Source organism: Mus caroli, unplaced genomic scaffold (assembly GCF_978045245.1).
Source record: "Mus caroli unplaced genomic scaffold, Mus_caroli_1 scaffold_4, whole genome shotgun sequence".
Classification (NCBI taxonomy): domain Eukaryota; kingdom Metazoa; phylum Chordata; class Mammalia; order Rodentia; family Muridae; genus Mus; species Mus caroli.
In genome coordinates this window covers 153,663,276-153,684,003 of record NW_028227259.1, presented here as the reverse complement: position 1 = coordinate 153,684,003, position 20,728 = coordinate 153,663,276, and the positions used below count along the sequence as shown (strand labels likewise).

Genomic DNA, 20,728 nt, shown 5'->3' with positions numbered 1-20,728 from the left:
GACAACATGCGTTTAAGCATCCAGCCCTCTTTTTCCCTGTAGCCTTAACCAAAATGTTTCCCTTTGCATATTCACTAATGACAAAAATGAAGCTAGACATTGCTGCCTTAAATAAACAGCAGTACCAGAAGTGCTTCTACTAGCCTGCCCATGGATAGCGGTGCTCAGCTGGCAGCTGTCTTCTTCTGTTATGTGTTCCCCTTCCACAAGGTAAGTCTACCTGGGAGTAGGTATCTGACCACAAGACAAGCTTAAAGCCCCCCGCCCAAGTATGTAAAGGAGGCCGCCAGGCTCTGTCTCTTTGCCTAAAATGGGGCAATGAGGAATCTTAGGAATGGAAGAGTTACCTCTGTGATGAGATGCTACTGATGGGCGAAGGCTGATGCCAGGCATACACACAGACATGCACGCACAAACACAAACTCATATAGACACACACATGTACACACATACATACACAGACACACACAGAGACACATATACATATGCCTACATACACACAGGCACATAATACATACACAGACACACAAATACACACACATACATGTATGTACACACACAGATACACACATACATACATATACACAGACACACAAATATATACACATATGTACACAGATACACACAGGCACACACACACATACATACATAGACACACGTAGGCACTTCCACACAAACACATAGACACACACAGGTACTTGCATACACACACATACACACACAATCACATACACACACACAGAGGCACAAATACACAGACACACACATACAGGTACACACACAGAGGCACAAACACACAAACACACACATACAGGCACATACACAGAGGCACACACACAAACACACAAATACACAGACACACACAAACTGGCACATACACAGAGGCACACACACAGACAGACAGACTGAAGTAATCAGCAGGCACCAGGTACTATATGACAGACTTGAATCTGGGGACGTGGGATGCTCTAAAGACGATGATGTGAGAGAAAATTATTAGACATGATTGTTGCCTTAGTCCTCTGGCTGCTCCTGAGTGTGACACTTCAGAGCACTGTGGGACATAATTATAGTCCTATATTCTAACTAGCCTGGGTAAAAGACACATGATCCTGGTGTTTTATTATAAGCTGTAAGCCTGGATTGGGCAGGTTTGGAGCTATTCTAACTTACATCCCAGCCATGCATCTCTTGTTGCTTGCTCTTCTTCCATCTCCTTTCATGGTGGCCTTCTCCTCTTTTTGTGTCCTTTTTCTTCTCCCTCGTCTCTCCTGAGACCCTTCACTCATTCCCAAGTCCCACCTCTCTCTCTCTACTGCCCAATCACAGGCTCTAGCTTTTTATTAACCAATTAACTTTAAATTGGAGAATGAGGTTTACATAGCATCACTTGGTGTACTAGGGGCAACCAGATCTCAGTGGCCCATATTTAGCACTTCAATACCTAGCAGTGCCAGATCAGCCCTCAACAGCACTGAGTGAGAAATGATATGGTTTGAGTTCTGGCTTCACAAACGCACTCACTCACATCTTTGCTGGGGTCCTGTTAGATGCCAGGTGCCGTTCTAAACCCTTAGAAGCTAAGGGAGCAAAACAGTCCAGAGTTCCTGGCATCGGGAGATGAATGGGGGGAGTTCCTGGTACTGAGGTCTCCCCGTAAAGAACGGACTATAAAGAACACCTACAGCATGGCAGACCGGGTTAGATCTGTGGATTCAAACAAGGGAAGACCGAGGCAAGGAAGGCTGGAGGTAGGAGGATGGCAGTTCCCAAACAGGACAACATGGCAGAATAAATGTGAGTGAGAAACCACAGGCGAGCAGAGTTGAGGAAGGTGGAGTAAGCTATGTCTGGGAATCTTCCTGGAAGAGAAAGGTACAGTTCCCAATGCTGGCTATAAGAGGGAATGTGAGGATGGAAATAGATGAGTAAGAGCTGGGGTCAGGGGCTGGTGAGATGGCTTAGTGGGTAAGAGCACCCGACTGCTCTTCCCAAGGTCCAGAGTTCAAATCCCAGCAACCACATGGTGGCTCACAACCATCCGTAACGAGATCTGGTGCCCTCTTCTGGAGTGTCTGAAGACAGCTACAGTGTACTTACATATAATAAATAAATCTTAAAAAAAAAAAAAAAAAAAAGAGTTGGGGTCAGTCACCCAGAGCCTTGCAAACTTTGGTTTGCAATGAAGTTTCACCAGGTATATTGCATAGTTTTGGCCAACTTGATACAAGCTAGAGTCATTTGGAACAGAGGAAAACTCAATTGTGAAAATGCCCAGTAAGACTGGCCTGTAGGTTTTTTCTTATTGATTGATGTGTGTGTGTGTGTCCGTCCAGCCCACAATGGGTGGTGCCACCCCTGGGCAGGTGGTACTGAGTGGTGTAAGAAATCAGGTTGAATAAGCCACTGGAGCAAGTCAATGAGCAGCACCCCTCCAAGGTCTCTGCTTTGGTTCCTGCCTCCAGGTTCCTTCCCTGCTTGAGTTCCTGTCCTGACTTCTGCCGATGATGTACAGAGATCAGAACGTGTAAGAACAATAAATCCTTTCCTCTACAAGTTACTTTTGGTCATGGTGTTTTATCACAGAAATAAAGAGAAAATAATAAATCTAGGGGCCGGGCGTGGTGGCGCACGCCTTTAATCCCAGCCCTTGGGAGGCAGAGGCAGGCAGATTTCTGAGTTTGAGGCCAGCCTGGTCTACAAAGTGAGTTCCAGGACAAGCCAGGGCTACACAGAGAAACCCTGTCTCGAAAAAAGCCAAAAATAAATAAATAAATAAATAAATAAATAAATAAATAAATCTAGGACCTTGGAAATGCGACACCTTGTTTTGCCACCTCTGTCTGGTTGGTATGTGGGGAATAGAATGTATGTTGATAGGGTGCGGGATGGAAGCAGGGAGACTAGCTGTGAGGCTCTTGAAGTGACTTAGAGAAGTGGAGACAGCAATCCCTAGTGGAAGCAAGAGATGGTCCTGGTGGGAGGTGACCTCATTCCTGGCGCATCAGGTACCAGGTTGATCAGAGACAACAGGTCAGATATTGACTGCAAGGGAGAAGATTCAAGGCTGACTTTTTTGTTTTGTTTTGTGAAAAGATGGACTCAGCCCTAACTGAGGTGGGGAAGATGGTGGAAGAGGTATGAAAGAGAAGATAGAGTGTGTTTTGGATGTAATGATGGCATACATTATCTATTTGGATCAATAGGAAAGCTAGAAATACCAGAAGGGGATGAGGAGAGGTATGAATAGACAGTGTGCTAATGGTGCCTTGAGGATCAGCGAGGGAAAGGCACAGAGATGAGAAGAAGATGACCAAAGGCTGAACTCTGGAGGCTCCAACATTCAGTCAAGGAGATGTGATGGAAAAAACATGGGAGGCAGAGAGAGGATGGTCTATAGGATGGAAAGAGATGCAGAGGAGGTTGGAATTCTGAAGGCACGGGAGAGATGGACAGGAAGGAGGCCAGGATGGTCAGATATTTCAACAGAGATGGAGAAGGAGATAGCTACCACTAGTTCATAGAATTAGAAACATGAAGGACATTGGTGAGCCTTTTATGTGGGAATCAAGGCTGGGTTGAAGGAGTGTTGGGTGATCTTCTTGTGAACTGTGCACAGATGTCTTTGTAGTATTCAAATGTTGATCCCTATATGGGCAGAGAGCTGAGTGCTATCTGGACTTTGGTCTTGGTATTTTTTTGGATCATCTCATGGCTTGGTGTTCTGTAAGCATATACCTCCCTCACCTTCCAATTGGTTTAATAAAGAGCTGACAGCCAATAGCTGAGGCAGAAGAGGAAAGGAGAGACTTCTGGGCAGAGGTAGGCTCTGTAAGAGTCAGTATCTTACCCATCACCAACAGAAAGCCCCTAGAATGGTGTTGATGGGGGCTAATTCTTCCTGGTTCCTGGTCGGAGGCATTTAGGTCTCCAGAGAGATTTAGCTGACAAAAATCACAGAGATCCCTCCCCCCCAAACCCCGTGATGGGAGACAACCAACCAGGATACTTACAGCAGAGCGAGCTTTTAGAATCTGAGCTGGTAAGGTCCTTGGGCTTCCTATCTTATTGTATTAGTCCCTATGACAACATGCCTAAACTCAATGCTCAAACAGAAAAGACATGCTTGTTCATTGGCAGGGTCTTCCTACATAGCCCCAGCTGACCTTGAACTTGTGATCCTTTTGCCCCAGCATCTTGAGTGCTCAGCACCGTACCTAGCTGGACCAAACAAGGTGCATTTACATCACAGTTTTAGAGGCTTGAACTTTAGGATCAGGTAGCCTATCCACTCAACCTCTGGTGAGGGCTCCTTTGGGCATTGTCCCGGTTGGGTGTTTGCCAGATTGGCCTGTGGGCAAGGCTGTGAGGCACTTTCTTGATTAGTATTTGATGTGAGAGGAGGGCCCAAAGCACTATGGGTGGTGCCGTCCTTGGGCAGGTAGTCCTGGGTTGCATAAGAAAGGTAGCTGAGCCAGGCGTGGTGGCGCACGCCTTTAATCCCAGCACTCAGGAGGCAGAGGCAGGCGGATTTCTGAGTTCATGGCCAGCCTGGTCTACAGAGTGAGTTCCAGGACAGCCAGGACTACACAGAGAAACCCTGTCTTGAAAACAAAACAAACAAACAAACAAACAAAAAAAAAAAAACAAGAAAGGTAGCTGACTGTGAGCCTGAAGAATAAGCCAGTGAGCAGGGTTCTGGGTCAGTGGCTGCCTCTAGGTTCCTGCTTGAGTTACTGCCCTGTCACGTGCCCTTTTCTGATGGACCGTACACCGTGAGCTGAAATAAACCTTTTTATCCCCAAGTTGCTTTGGGTCCTGGTGTATCAATAGCAGCAATAGAAACCTGGCAAAGGCAGGAACATTACAATATGAGGGATGCCATGATGGTAGACGTAAGTGTGTGTGTGTGTGTGTGTGTGTGTGTGTGTGTGTGAGAGAGAGAGAGAGAGAGAGAGAGAGACAGACAGACACAGACAGACAGCAGAGACAGACAGACAAAGTGGGATAGAAGCATGAGAATATAGCAAATATGGAGCTACAGTAGAAGAGGATAATCTCTCTCTCTCTCTCTCTCTCTCTCTTTCTCTCTCTCTCTCTCTCTCTCTCTCTCTCTCTCTCACACACACACACACACACCATACTCTGAAACTAGCCAAGGCCTCAGGAGAACTACATTAATCCCTTCCCCGATGACTCCAATGTCTCCGATGACCTTACTGCCTTCCATTGGACCCCACTTCATAAAATTATGCAATCTCCTATGTCCCCAGCACATGAACTTTTGGGGGACACATTTAAATGAAACCTAGACCACATTGCTTATTTAAGTATAGGAAACCGAGGCCCAACGTCACAGTCGTATTAGCAGCTGAGTCAAAGCCAGAAGTCACCGATCCTTACTCGGGAACGATTGCTTTTGGTCTCCGCAAGCAAACACTTCATCCTGAGCTGCTGCAGCCTCCAAAGGCCAAGCCTTGGTTTCTTAGAATTCAGGCCCGCTAGCATTCTAGAAAAGAAGCTTTCTTAGTTCCAAGAAAAACTAATGAAAGTTCCCAGGCAATCCAAGCCCTGCACATTTCTTTCTAACATGTTGAGGACTTTAAGGTCAATGGATCAGAAATCTATAAAGAAAATCTAAGACTTGAGCCGGAGGAGGCATCCAGTGGTTTCTATCAAGAAATCAGCAAGAGAGCTGATTCAGAGGAGGCTGAGACCCTGCTACAAGTTGTATTGATTTTCCATGATGCTCCGTGGCAAGTGGAACTAGCTTTTAGAGGATAAAAGGGTGTGTGTGTGTGTGTGTGTGTGTGTGTGTGTATGAAGGGAATGTTTTTTCAAAGGCTCGCAAATGCTCAGGGCTAACTAGGCTGACCTGTGGGTGGCTGATCTGAGTTGTAGCAGAGGGTCTTAAGTGTTTTATGCATTACAAATGGGTTGCATGGTGAGCTCACACCAGGCCCTTAGAGTCAGAGGTTAGGCTTTAGAAGGGGTAGAGCCGGGGTTGGGAAAAGCATTCTTCTGAGAACTTCATCTGAGCAACTGAGCCAAAGTCTTGGAGGGTAAAACTCAGGTAACCAGATTTTACAAAGTTCCACAGGTCATCCCGCTGGAACCATAGACAGGGGTCAAAATCTTCTTTAAACCGTTAAAGGGATCATGATCAGCATCACGTGAAAAATTAAACATGATGCCAGTGCCATTGAGTAACTAACTACCTGGGGTTTCCCAACTTGGTGTCAAGAGCTTCCCAAGATAACTGTGCAGCATAATGAAGTAGCTATGAAGAACTGAGGGTGTGTCTTCAAGGGGTAAGCTAGCGAAGACTCCGTATGTTGCCATGGCAAAAGAACAAATGCTTCCCAGAGTTCAACGCACATGCACTTGATTTAGCTGCAGACTCATTCCGTAGCTCCGGGGTGGGTCCTGCACAATAGTCGGCTTCCCTTTTCTGGGACAAACAGCTTAAGGGGAGGATATTTAATTTTAGCTTAGGTTTGGGGCTTTCAGTAGGCTGCATGGCTTCTAGGCTGTGTGGAAGAAGCATGGTGGTAAATATGGAGGAGCAAAGAGATTCACCTCATGGCGAGGACACAAAAAGAGAGAGAGGTAGTGCCGGGGACAAAAATATATCCTTTGAATGAAAAACGAGGACATGACCGTTTGAAGGTGTAGTTAAGAAGGTTCACTGTGGATGTGAGGGCAACCACAGCCAGAGGTCACCGGAAGGGTCCAGACTGAACTCGGACATGAGAGGAGATGGGGGGATGGGGGGGGAGCAAGAAGGAAGAGGAGAGAGGAGTGAAGAGAGGAACCAGGAGCCAAGAGACCAAAAGAACCAAGAAAGCGTGCAGCCAAAATGACTGAATTATATAACAAAGAGGAGCAGGGGAAAGAGAAGCCCTTCAGCCTGTAGGAGGGAGAGGTTTAAGGTAAGGGGAAAGCTGAAAGGAGCTGCCATACTGAGACTGGTCCCAGGTTTCTTTGAGACCTACTGTTGCTATCAGGACCTCCAGAACCCGAGACATCACAGGCAGGACCCGTTGCCAAGGCAACAGCCACCATATTCCCAGAATCCACTTGGCTCACCTCCCACCTTTACCTGTTTTATGTCAGCTCCTCCTTCTCTTTCTGCCGCCACCTTGTCCCCCTCTCTCCCAATACACCTCTTATACATGGAACTGCTTTGGGCTGGTGTACTGTGTTTAGAAGAGAGCCACTATTCTAACAGATCACCTACCACCCTTCAAAGTGGTGCCCTCTGTGACCTGTGACTCACTTCCATCTCCAGGTTCCTGCCTTGATTTACTTGGCCTCGCTCCATGCTGGACTGTAACCTGTAACCTGAAATAAACCCTTTCTCCCGCAAGTTGCGTTTCGTCAGCCGTTTAACGCAGGAGCAGAGAAGCAAAGCGGGATTGAGGACTATGGCTGGACTGTAAAGGGAGGTTCTGTCACTAAGGTCTTGGTCCCCAATTTGGCTCTTGACTTGTCAATAAAGAAGGGAGGGAGGGGAGGCTAATTGCTGGACAGAAGTTATAGGTGGGACTTCCGGGTCCCAAGAGGAAAGGGAAACGCAGGGAAGGAAAGGGATTTTTTTCTGCCATGCTTTGGAGGAAAGAGGACACAGCAGTCATGTAAGGCCTCAGGGCAGCTAGGACCTGCAGCCTCTGCTACGGGCAGGGGCAAGGAGGTTGGGGGTGTGCGGCAGGGCTAGGGCAAGGAGGTTGGGGGTGTGCGGCGGGGCTAGCTGATACAAGCTACTCAGTTTAGGGCAGGAGGAAAAACAGATGATAATCGACGAGGGCACGCCTTTCCAGGCAGGAGATTCTGCTCCCAGCAATTCTGCCTAGCGGGCAAGTTCTAAAATAATAAAGCTGTCTGTGTGTCCTTTATCCAAGGATTCTAGGGTCTCCGGAGTGGGCTGGTAACACAACCTCTCCCGGAGCAAAGACAAGTAGAGAGAGAGAGAAGCTGGGTTGAGGTTCCCAGCAGCCGATCCTGGAGCCAAGCTTGAGCAAAGGGGGTTAGAAAGATGTGATCGATCCTGGAGCTAAGCGGGATGGAGCAAAAGGGAGCCAGGAGCGGCTGGTATCTTGGTCGCAGCTCCCAGGATAAGGTGGTAGCCCGTTTTAAAAACTACACACAACACTGGACTGTGTCACCCACAGGTTCACGTGTTAAGAACTTTAATTCTCAGTGCAGCAGTACTGGGAAGCGGTGGAGTAGTTCAGGGCATGATGGCTTCCGCCTATAGACTCAGGCTGTTTCCTTGGGAACGCCCTCTCTCGCCCATCTGTGCTTCTTTCACAGGTTGACCTAACTTGGAATTCACTTGGTCTAAATTCATCTTTCAGACACCATGTGTGCCCAAGGGTTGGCTCTTCTTAGATCTTTTAAAAAAATAACTTTTCTTTCAAAAAAATTGATTTATTTTATTTTTTGTTATGTCCAAAGAGTCAACAGAAGGACTCCTACCTAGTAAACAGAGGGATTGTTACTATGTAAACAGAAGCCTAAATTCAGCATTCTTTAGGAATTCCATAGGCGGTTAAGATTAAGACCTCCATTAATCCTGCCCCCCAAAGTCAACTGCCTCAGGCAAGGGCTCCTAGCTCAGCCTGCATCAGTCCCCTGTCACATTAAGTTGGCTTGCTTTTCCACCATTTTGCTTTCCTCTCTGCTTCCCCCCCCACCCCATCTCCCTGAGGCAGACTTGGTCGGCAGTTTGATCCTCCAATAAACCTTTCTTCCTACCCATGAACGAAATGTGAGCTTAGATTAGTGGTTTCATCGAGACCCCACTTACAATTTTATGTGTATGGGTGTTCCAAGGGCATGTAAGAGCATCAAGTACATGCAGTACCTGCAGAGGCCAAGAGAGGGCGTCGGATCTGAAACTGGCATTTCAGACAGATGTGAGCTGCCATGTAGGTGTTGCAAACCTAACCCCCTCTTAACAGCTGGGCCACCTCTCCAGTCCTGCTTTTTGAACTCTTAAAAGTGCCTCCTCCTCACTTCATGCAAACACTCCATACTCTGTTTCAAAGCTACGCTCCCATACCTGTAAAATCATGCAGTGCGTTTGAAGTACTCAGACGGCAGAGCCCGGTATTGCCGTAAATATATTTTGCTCATATTTTAACTCAATGCATATTGATCAGCTTCTCCCATGCCATCTCTCCACCAGCCTTGTGGTGTGAGACTTAGGAACCTTAACTACCAACTAAACAACTATGTAGGTCCGTTTTGAGTAGCGTGCTTCTCAGCATATAGAATGTCTGTCGCAGAGCGGAAGCTCAAAAGGTAGGAGACCCCGCCCAAAAGCAGGCATAGACAACCATACCTATCACTAAAGCCGTGGGCTCGTGATTGGAGCTGGAAATGACAGCTTTCATAGACTCATAGTAATTCAGCTGGAAAGAAAAAAAAATGAGAAAAACATAATTATAGAGATCACCCACGAAGTCAAATAACAGTGTTTTTACAGCATTTCCTCCACGATGCTCTTAGAAGGGAAAAGGCTCCACATTTCTGGGAATAAGTATGGCTTTAAAAATACCTTTTATTTTATTTTATTTTATTTTATTTTATTTTTGGGGGATGGTGGAATACTTAGTTGTTTTTTCCCATTTACAGGGTTGGAAGCTAATGCCAAAGTAAATACTCCCTGGGCATTCTCGGGCTGGCAGAACCTGTAGCAACGTCTGCCTCGTTTAGCTCATTCAAAGAAAATCACCCAGTCTGTGGAGAAAACTATTATTTTTCCTGGAAACCATCTCTGTATCAGAAGGGACCCTGAGTATCATCCCGAGTGAGCCTGTTTTTGAAGACCAAGCTACTCCTGGAAACAGAGGTGTGGGGACCAGACATTCAGAGAATTGGGGCAGGACACAGAGGGAGGGAGGGAGCCAGTCTCAGATGAAAGGAACCATATTTGATAGGTTCTGAGTTCTTATCTCAGGCAGTCTTCCCCAGCGGACGCCCTTAGCTCTACGCTGTAAATTGGATCAAGCTGCAATCCTGTTAGAGGAGCCACTGTGATCTACAAGATCCATAGATTCCCTTAACGTTTGGTCTATGTAGGCAGGATGCTAAGCTCAAAGGAAACTGCAAGAAAGGCAACCTGGGCTTCTAATCGTCATGGATCCCAGAAGCCAGAGATCCAAGAGGGCCGAAAGCAAATTTTCAATAAAAAGGGTATGGAGGCTGGAGCCCGGGGTAACAGGTCAGTGTGGCCTCAGGACCACTTATAAAGCAGAGCGTGGCAGGTAAGGGTCAGGAGCTGCCGGCAGGCGCCTGTTCAACATAGTGGTCTGCTCAGAAACAAGGTCAGCGGCCCCCTCCGTCCCCGCCCCCCTTGGCAGAACAACAGGACAGCGGGGTCTAGAAAACTCTTATGTATACTTCCTTCCCGGCCCAGGACTTCAGGAGAAAGGGCATCAACTCCAGTGCTTGGCGTTTTGGCTTGGACCCTGCCTCTCCCACCCAGCCCTCTGCAGGGCACTTCCTGTACAGCCCGATCTGCCACTGAGAAGTGGTTACACTCTGTAAGTCTGGCTCCATTTATACTAACTGAAGAAACCAGGAGAGAAAGGCACGTGTATTGTATGTTTTTTTTTTTTTTTTTTTTTTTTAATACATGAAACGGGCTACCTTTTACAACTTCAATGACAAAAGTATAGAGTAGTGATGGCCTGGAGTGGCCGCCAATCAGAAGGAGCCTTCGGGGTGACAGAGAGGATACCATCAGTTGTGGATAGCCCTGAGGCTAATTATATTTGATGTTAATTCCTTTCTCCTGTGAATGGCTTCAAATAAGGAATGAGTCAGGATTCAGGTGATTTCCTGTAAACCTGCTTCCCACCTTAATTTGTAAAATAAAGGAGAGCTGATGATTGGCAGATAAAGGGAAGGTGGAGCTGAAAGGGAGGGAGAAGGAGAAAATGGAAGAAGGGGAGGACGCAGAGGAGGAGGAAGAAGGATAAAAGCGGAGCAGAAGCACATGGCCCGGAGAATCAGAAAGTTCTAAGGGGTCTCTTAGATGGGGAAGATGGTAGTGTAGTGGTAGATCTGCTCAATCTAGGCGCACAGCAGGTATTCATATTAACTGAGCCGTGTTTTCATTGCCGGGGCATATCTAGGTTGGAGAATTACCGAAACAACCAAATCAGCATATCCTTCAGGCAGTAACTAGGAAAACCTGTAGCTTGCCTTCTATCCCCGAGGATCAATAAAACAATCACAATACTCAAAAATATTCACACATTTTAGCCTATTTATGCCTTTCTAATTTGTCATGTCAGGATATTAACCCAAAATTCCTGTGGAGTCCAAGTTAGAGAATATGAGTTTCCTGCAGACTTTTATCATACCATCTTTAAAACGATTCACACTTCTATTTTCCTTTCCTTTCCTTTCCTTTCCTTTCCTTTCCTTTCTTTTCCTTTCCTTCCTTTCCTTTCTATACCTGCTTATAAGAGGCAGCTTGTCAAACCAGGATTTAAACCCAAAATTCCCATGGAGCCCACATTAGACAGAATATGAGTATCCTGTAAGACTTATTAGAGCACTATATCTTTATACCATCTTTAAGTATCAAGAGGTTATATTTCTCTCTTTATATCAATGAATTACCAGAGCCCTTTGTACCTTTGTCTACCAATTCTTTATTCACAGGGAGAAACTGAGTGTAAAAAGACCTGAGTTGTCTGTGTCCCTGTTTTGGAGTGGGGGAGGCGGGGGAGGGGGTTGCGGAGAGGTGGGGGAGCGAAGCATACAGGGAAGCAAACACAGAAAGGCTCTCTCCGGCATAGATGCCTCACTGCCGTCCTCTTTTTTTTTTTTTTGGTTTTTCGAGACAGGGTTTCTCTGTGTAGCCCTGGCTGTCCTGGAACTCACTCTGTAGACCAGGCTGGCCTCGAACTCAGAAATCCGCCTGCCTCTGCCTCCCGAGTGCTGGGATTAAAGGCGTGCGCCACCACGCCTGGCTGGGGACAGTGAATTTTTATCTCAGGTCAGCTGAGTTCAAATAAATACATTGGGCACCATTTTGTCTTTGTGTTTTTGGAAAAGTTGATTAAAGTATTTACACCTTCCAGAGTTCTATGGATCAGATTTGATAGAGGGAGACTCCCCTGAAGAACTAGATTCCAGAGAATCAAACAAAAAGGTTATCTTGATGATACTAAAATTTTGTTTTGAGATTTATATATTACAGAATATACAGCCTTGGTGAATTTCATTATCAGACATGCTGAACTGACCTGCCTGGACTCCTGATGTCTTGGTTTTTCATCCAGATCCAGTCAGGACACAGACATAAGAGACGAATACAATCATTGTTGTGGCCTTCTTTTTTTTTTTTTTTTTTTAAGATTTATTTATTTATTATATGTAAGTACACTGTAGCTGTCTTCAGACACTCCAGAAGAGGGCGCCAGATCTCGTTACGGATGGTTGTAAGCCACCATGTGGTTGCTGGGATTTGAACTCTGGACCTTCGGAAGAGCAGTCGGGTGCTCTTAACCACTGAGCCATCTCACCAGCCCCTGTTGTGGCCTTCTTAAGGCCAAACAACTTCCCCATTTCTCTACCCTTCCCCCTCCCTTCAAAAATATCTCAACGCCCATATTCAGCTTGAAGAAGTTATGAAGAGTCGTCGTCCTAGTTCCCTAAGCTTTGGGGCTGGGGTGATTATTATAGGTTGTCTTTGATACTAAAAATTTTGAAGTACAGGGCTTAGACCCAGTCCTTCTATTGCTGTTATTATAAACAGATCTGAGATGTTTAAGCCTGTGAGTTAAGGACCAAATAGGAAATTCATAGCTCTGAGTTTATTGTTATGGTGTTTTCAGTTATTTTAATCAGAAATGCCTTAGATTAGGTAACAGAGAACAGTCCAGATTACTTCACATAGATAGTTGGTTTTCAAAAATGTCAGAAGTCCACAGAATGTGACATTTAATGTTATTTATTCACTTGTTGTTGAGACCAGTCTGCTCCTGACAGCTTTGCCTGTGTTGTATTCAGAGAAGAAACCGAGCATCTTTGAGTTACTCCAGTTGTGGTGAAACAGCCACTAGGCAAGAATTACCTCATTTCATCTACAGACATAATACTGTCCAAAGTAAGGACACAATTATAGGTTAGGACAGCTTGATTCTGCAGAGACAGAGTAGGCTAGTCCTTAATATTCCTGTTTCTCTAAGTCTGTCAGATGACCCTGGCCAGTAAGCTGAAGACTGATGCTCCAACATGTTGAAGTAAGGGACTCTCCAAGTGATCAGCGGTCTCTATAAACTGGCTAAGTTTTGGAAGTGGTGTTAGGCTTCCTAAATATTTTCAGTTAATATCAGTCATTCTTTGATTTCTGATGGGGTTGAAAAACTACATTGTCTCCTAGCCAACCCAGGCTTTTTACTTTGAGAGAATAAATTTAAGAGGATACTTTTCAGATGGCATTCAGTCTAAAGCCAAGACATAGCCAGGTGCAGAACTATAGTCGTTTAAGTAAGGATAGATGACAGAGGTTCTATTTAATTAACAAAGATGTTGGATTGGGTGTTAGGTCTCTTGTACTTTATAAATTACAAAATAGTAATAGTGATGTTCAATTATATCTGAGATAAAATAGTCTTTTAATTGGATAGAAAGGGGGAAATGTTGTGGTTAGCCCTGGGGCTAATTATATTTGATGTTAATTCTGTTCTCCTGGGAGGGGCTGCGAACAAGAAATGAGTCAGAAGCCGGGCGTGGTGGCGCACGCCTTTAATCCCAGCACTCGGGAGGCAGAGGCAAGCGGATTTCTGAGTTTGAGGCCAGCCTGGTCTACAAAGTGAGTTCCAGGACAGCTAAGGCTACACAGAGAAACCCTGTCTCGAAAAAACAAAAAAAAAAAAAAAAAAAAAAAAAGAAAGAAATGAGTCAGCACTCAGGTGATTTCCTGTAAACCTGCTTCCCACCTTAATTTGTAAAATAAAGAAGAAATTAAAAAAAAAATAGAAAGGAGAGCTGATGACTGGGCAGATGGAAGGTGGAGCAGAAGGTGGGGAGAGAGAAGAAAGAGAAGAGGGAAGAGGGGAGGATGCAGAGGAGGAGGAAGAAGAAAAGCAGAGCAGAAGCACATGGCCTGGAGAAACCACAAGTTCTAAGGGGTCTCTTAGGTGCGGAAGATGGTAGTGTAGCGGTAGGTCTGCCCAATCTAGGCACACAGCATGTATTCATATTAATTGTGTTGTGTTTTCATCGCCGGGGCATATTTCGGTTGGAGATTTACCACAACATTCATCCATTGTGGGATTGGTGTTTTGTTTTGTTTTGTTCCAGTTTTTCAATTTTTATTTTATGTGTACGGTGCACTGGCTGCATATACCGTCTGTGCACCACACATCTACCTGGTACCAGCAGAGGTCAGAACAGGGCACCAGATCTCCTGGAACTGGAGTTACAGACGGTTGTGAGCCACCATGTGGGGGCTGGGAACTGAACTCAGGTCCTCCGGAACAGCATCCACTGCTCAAAACCGCTGAGCCATCAAAATTGCTGAGCCATCTCTCCAGCCCTATGATTCGTTTATATAAAGTTCAAAATCCCTCCTTGCTATCTGTCACAGGCACCCATTTGAATATCCTCAGGGATGTATCACCCACACTCACCCATTTCTTCTCCCTCTGGGTCGAAACATATCTCACGCAGGAGACAGTGGATTCGACTGTGTTTTGTTTTCTTAATCTGTCTTTGATGCTTTGCTGGCTTTTATGTTGTAGAAAAATGAATTATTTTCTTGACCCAACCTTCTTCCTTTATTGTTTCTCTTTTCTTTCATCAAAGTAAGTTTGATGGTTTCCTGAACATTTTTCTTATACTCAATATTTCTTCAGAAAACTTTTTCTAGAGTGTATACGTGTAGAAGTTTGTTCTGGTTCTTGGTCCCAGCCCTATGCTCTAAGAAATAAGACTCAGACTCAAACTATGTTTACAAATACCTTGGCCATATAGCTAGGCTCTTCTCTGACTAGATCATAAATTAACGCATTTCTTTTACTCTACATTCTGCCACATGGCTGGTTTCCTGTGCTTAGGTACTATGTCATGTGCCTGTCACTTCACATCTTCCTGGGAGAATCTCTCTTCTATTCTCTAGTTCCCAGAATCCTCTCTCTTCCTGCCAGTGTCCCACCTCCTATTTCCTGCCTCAGCTCATTGGCTATCAGCTTTTTTATTGATGGGTGATTCTTTTTTTTTTAAGATTTATTTATTATTATATCTAAATACACTGTAGCTGTCTTCAGATGCACCAGAAGAGGGCGTCAGATCTCATTACGGATGGTTGTGAGCCACCATGTGGTTGCTGGGATTTGAACTCAGGACCTTCGGAAGAGCAGTCGGGTGCTCTTACCCACTGAGCCATCTCACCAGCCCGATGGGTGATTCTTATAAGAGATTCTCTCTACATATACGTGTGTGCACACAACATGACACACATGTGAAGGTCAGAAGATGACTTAAGAGAGTCAGTTCTCCCTTTCAACTGTGTGAGTCCTGGTCATTGAACTAGCGTCCCCAGGCTTGGCAGCAGGGTGTTTACACTTCTTAGCATCTGTAATGGTTTGAACAGGTTTGACCCCCGCTATAGACTCATGTGTTCAATGCTTGGCCCAGAGGGAGTGAGACTATTAGGAGGGCTGTCCTTGTTAGAATAGGTGTGGCCTTGTTGGAGGAAGTGTGTCACTGTGTAGGCTGGCTTTGAGGGCTCCTAGTGCTCAAGCTCTGCCCATTGTGGAAGAGATAGTCTCTCCTGGCTGCCTTCAGGTCAAGATGTAGAACTCTCAGCTCCTTCTCCAGCATCATGTCTGCCTGGATGCTGCCATGCTTTCTGCCTTGATGATAATGGGCTAAAGCTCTAAAACTGTAAGCCAGCCCCAATTAAATGCTTTCTTTGGCCTTAGTCATGGTGTTTCTTCACTGCAATGAAACCCTAAGTAAGACACCATTCCTTTCCTGCATATGCTTCTTAGTTTAGAATCTTTTTTTAAAATTAGATATTTACTTTATTTACATTTCAAATGTTGTCCCCTTTCCTGGTTTCCCCTCTGAAAACTCCCTATTCCCTCCCTCCTCCCCCTGCTCACTTTCCCACCCACACCTGCTTCCTGACCCTGGCATTCCCCTACACTGAGGCATAGAGCCTTCACAGGACCAAGGGCTTCTCCTCCCATTGATGACCAACTAGGCCACCTTCTGCTACATATACAGCTGGAGCCATGTGTACTCTTTGGTTGGTGATTTAGTCCCTGGGAGCTCTGGGGGATCTGGTTAGTTCATATTGTTCCCCTATGGGGCTGCTAACCCCTTCAGCTTCTTGGGTCCTTTCTCTAGCTCCTTCATTGGGGACCCTGTGCTCAGTCCAATGGTACACTGTGAGCATCCACCTCTGTATTTGTCAGGCTCTGGTGGAGACTCTCCAGAGAATAACAGGCTTCTGTCAGTAAGCACTTGTTGGCATCCACAAAAGTGTCTGGGCTTGGTGACTGTATATGGGACGGATCCCCAGGTCGGGCTTAGTTTAGAATCTTACCTGTCTGGCTTAATCCTGGTTTGTTCAGTGAGAACAGCCACGGTGTAAGATTGCCCACCTTGTGTCTATCTCCAGTCCTGATGTCCCTGCACACAACTCTGCACTGCATTGTGACTTTCTTAGTATGTAGGGTAGTGCTTGCTTTCCTACATATCTGAGAAACAAGGGGTTGGGTTCTTGGGGGCCAGTGGAAAGCTCAGGGACTTAAAACTACAAATACAACCCCACTATCATCCTAAGCCATTCAGGACAAGTAAGTTGAATTTCTTTTCAGCCCTAAAGAGGAAGGGAGAGAGATCTACAATCTTCAGACCCTAGGACACTGGCTGAGGACCAATTCCTACCAGGAAGTTATTCTTATAGCAGTCTATGAATTTTATGTGATGCCTGTTTTCAGCTAAGTTTGCAAAGTCACCTCAGGAGCAGTGGGGGCTTCCTAAGCAGTCTGGACTCTTCTTGCCTATGGTTCAGGTGGTGTGCGTCGTCAGAGAGAGAGGGCAGCCTGAAAACTCTAGCCTGCTTCCTGGTTATTTTTACCTGAGAGACGAAGTCTCCGTGCACCTTCCAGCGGACATACTCTGCGTTTGGAGAGGCCATGACGCTGTGAAGAGCGATGCTCGGCATGTCCTCAACTCTTGGCATCTTCTTCCATGTTCTGAGGAGAAGAGTAAAAGAGTCTTTAAAAGATAAGAGCACCCTGCCATCTTATATCCTGCATGTACCTGCCACAAATAAAATGCATCCTGCCCCCTGCTTTTTAAAAATGGGATGTTTGTACAACTCAAAGGCAAATGTGCTCCTTTTTGAGCCTGCTGAGTTTCTGTAGGGAGCAAGAAGTAAAAAAAAAAAAAAGAATGAAACAGAACAACAACAACAGTGTTCCACCTCCTATTGCCTATGGATCAAGATGTAGAACTCTCAGCTCTTCGAGAACCATGTTTGCCTGCACGCGGCCATGCTTCCCACCGTGATGATAATGGACTGAACCTCTGAAATTGTAAGCTAGCCCCAGTTAAATGTTTTCCTTTATAAAAGTTGCCACGATCATGGTGTCTCTTCACAGCAATGAAACCAAAGACAGTCGTCAAAACTTTGAGTAAATTAGTCAAAGAAGTATATACTGCCATGTATGTAAATTATTAAAATATCCAAGGGAAAATTAATGATATTCCTTAATAAAATAGGAAACTTACCACAGATTGAATGGTCCTATAAGCTTCTAGAATCTGAAATATCCCCCAAGTCCAAAGGGCTACAAATGGAAAATCTCACACCTGACCCCACAAGACAAATTGTAGCTGAACAACAGCAATCTATGATCTCCTTCAGGCTTGTGGAGGATGCGATCAAGATATATTAGATGATGTTCTCAAGGAATTAATAAAATATTTTTGAACAATCTGTTCTGAGTTTAATGGGAACAGCCAGCATGTTGCAACTTCTCTCGAGGTAAGAAAAAAGAACTCCTAAACCTCAAACTCTCCGTGGACAACTGTTGGAGACGGATTCTAATGCTTTGACTCAATCAGGAATCTGCATGTCCAAACACTAAAGGTCCTTGTCCGCAATTGGTTTTTAATCAATCAATAAAAATGCCAAGGGCCAATGGCTAGGTATAGGGTAGGACCCTTATAGTTGCCCGGGCTAGGATGCAGAGGGGAGGAGATGGAGGATCCCCAGGATGTGGTGGGAGATGGAAGAGAAGAGCTGCAGGAGAGAGAGCCAACGACCACTGGCCACTTCCCCGATTGGGCCTGGGGTAGCAGGGGAAGGTTTAGGAGTGCCCAGCCTTTGAGGTAGCAAAGACATTTTAAAAATAAGCTAACGTGTGTGTGTGTGTGCGCGCGCGTGTGCGTGTGCGTGTGTGTGTGTGTTTCATTCTCAGATCCAAAGATAGCACTTGGGCTGGTGCACATGTGTGTTCTTTGGGGCACACAAAGTGGGGGAGCACAAACTCACGCTACAGACAACAGTGGAAAAAGACAAAGGAATTAGAGGTGTTCAGGCAGGGCGAAAGCATTCGGAGAGAATCCTCCCTGATAAAATGCAGACACAAATCAATCACTTGCAGTTGCCTGATGCATGTGACAGAGGTTAAGAGGTACAGGGCAGGCCAAGGAAGGTGAACTGAGCATGTAGAGCGCTAATTGGAAAGTGTGTCAACAAAAGCAAGCATTTCTGAAGTTTGGCCAATGGGCAAGTAAGACTATGTTAACCAAAAGCCTTTTTTCTAACTTGATTAAAACAAACAAACAAACCCTACCATGGGCAACTGATAAGTCCATATGCTTACAGTTTCTCCTACAGACTCTTTCAGCCAACTCTTGGTAGCAGAGAAATAGATGTTATACTGTTAGGTTTTGGACAGTTAAAAATGCTTAACTAATTAGAAATTAAAATAAAATCCCTTGAATTCAAGATTAGATGAGAAACCTGTGTTAGCCACCCACCATCCACCTTTCCTGCCTCTTTCATCCACTCCTTATCCAATCTTCATTTTCATTCACATCCACCTATCCACCCACCCATCCATTCATCCAACTACCCACTCATCCATCCATCCATCCATCTATCCATCCATCCATCCATCCATCCATCCATTTATCCATCCACACACTCATTCATCTATCCATTTATCCATCCACTCATCCATCCAATCCATCCATCCATTCATCCACTCATCCACCCATCTATTCATCCATCCACAATCTATTGGGATTCATAAATAAAACTTGCAATTTCTATGCTACAGGAGTTCCAGTGTAGTGACAGGGAGAGTGTGAAGAAGATATCCTGGTTCATAGGTATAACACCAGTCAAGGAGGTAGATCCCAGCTACATCAGGAATGGAAGCTGTGGAGAATCAGAAGGCCTTCCTAAGAAAAGATGCCACATGAAGGCCCTAAAGGGGACTCTAAGCAGACACAGGAGGCCACCAAGGCAGATACATAGGACATGACAGAAGACAGTGCTTGATAGTGGGCCACCTGCTTCAGTCCAGGGTGGGTCAGTGGGGGTAGGCAGGCATCATCAAAAAATGCATGTAGGAAATTAAACAGGGTCTTCATCCTGGCATGTTTTATGGGCTACAGGAAACGGCCATGAAATATTTTATCTAGAAGAGAGGCACCATCATCCCTCACCATCTCCTGTACTCCTTGACCTCTCCACAACAGAGATCTGTCAATAGAGAAGTCACAACACATTGCACACAATGATGGAGCCATCACAAGACCTCTGTTCATCTTGGCTTCCCAGTCCTCTCTTGGTGCTTTGATCTGATCTTCTCTACTCTTGCAGGTCACCTATCCTGCTACAGCCATGATAGGCTGACTGCCCTTCCTCCCTCGGGCTCTTCACATATGTCCTACCCAAGCACCATCTTCAGCACTTCTCTCTGGAAAATCCTCCTCCCCTAGACCCCAACATGGTGCCCTCCCTTCCCTTCCTCCCCTCCTTCGCTGTTATGAACCTCGCAATAGGGCTTCTCTCTACTACCTCACCAAACAGTGCACACTTGTCCTTGGGCACCCACGCACACACATGTGGATACTGTGAGATGCCAAATCTTTTAAATTCAGACTCCGTTTTAGAGAACCTAACCTAAGTTTAACCTCAGGCAAACTAACAGGCTGGTACTTAACATTGGTTTCCCAACAAAACCTGAGCCTAGCTCCAGTCTCTAGGCTAATCCCCTAACAAGACCAGAGTTTCCAGGTTACACCCTCACGAAGACCAGTGTCTCCAGGTTGTTCCCCCAACAAACCTGCACCCCAGGCTACAAGCCCACTCCCCTGCTTAATGACCCCCAATGCAGAGGGGAGCAGAAGTTAAGTTTATGATATGACTCCCAGCACCAGCCAGTTATGTTAGAGGCCACAGGAGCTCTCCAGTTAGATGCTTGCACACATACTCCCTGCTTGCTGCTTACTATAAAGCCTTGACCCAATAGATATTCGGGGCTCCCCCCCCCACCAAAACTGTCCTATATGACGGTGGTACATTTGGGGGGCCTGAACTAGCTCAAATAGAAAAAAAAAACCTGCTGTGAGTTACATCATATCAGCTCCTGTTTGTTTTGGGGGATCACTAACATTTCCCTAGCACCACTGCACATTTTTAACTCTTTATTCTTTTCAGAACATTTAC

The 20,728-nt window shown here is 45.5% G+C and overlaps 1 protein-coding gene across 1 annotated transcript in view; it reads right to left on the bottom strand.

Moving 5' to 3' along the window:
- LOC110295000 (cilia- and flagella-associated protein 337-like) overlaps positions 1–20,728 on the bottom strand; it is a 118,045-nt gene that overhangs the window by 53,305 nt on the left and 44,012 nt on the right. The window contains exons 9-10 of the mRNA XM_085836353.1: positions 17,117–17,234; positions 9,347–9,416 (exon numbers count right to left, since the gene is read on the bottom strand). Coding sequence (XP_085692479.1) covers positions 9,347–9,416; positions 17,117–17,234 — 188 coding nt within the window. The remainder of the gene's footprint in view (positions 1–9,346; positions 9,417–17,116; positions 17,235–20,728) is intronic.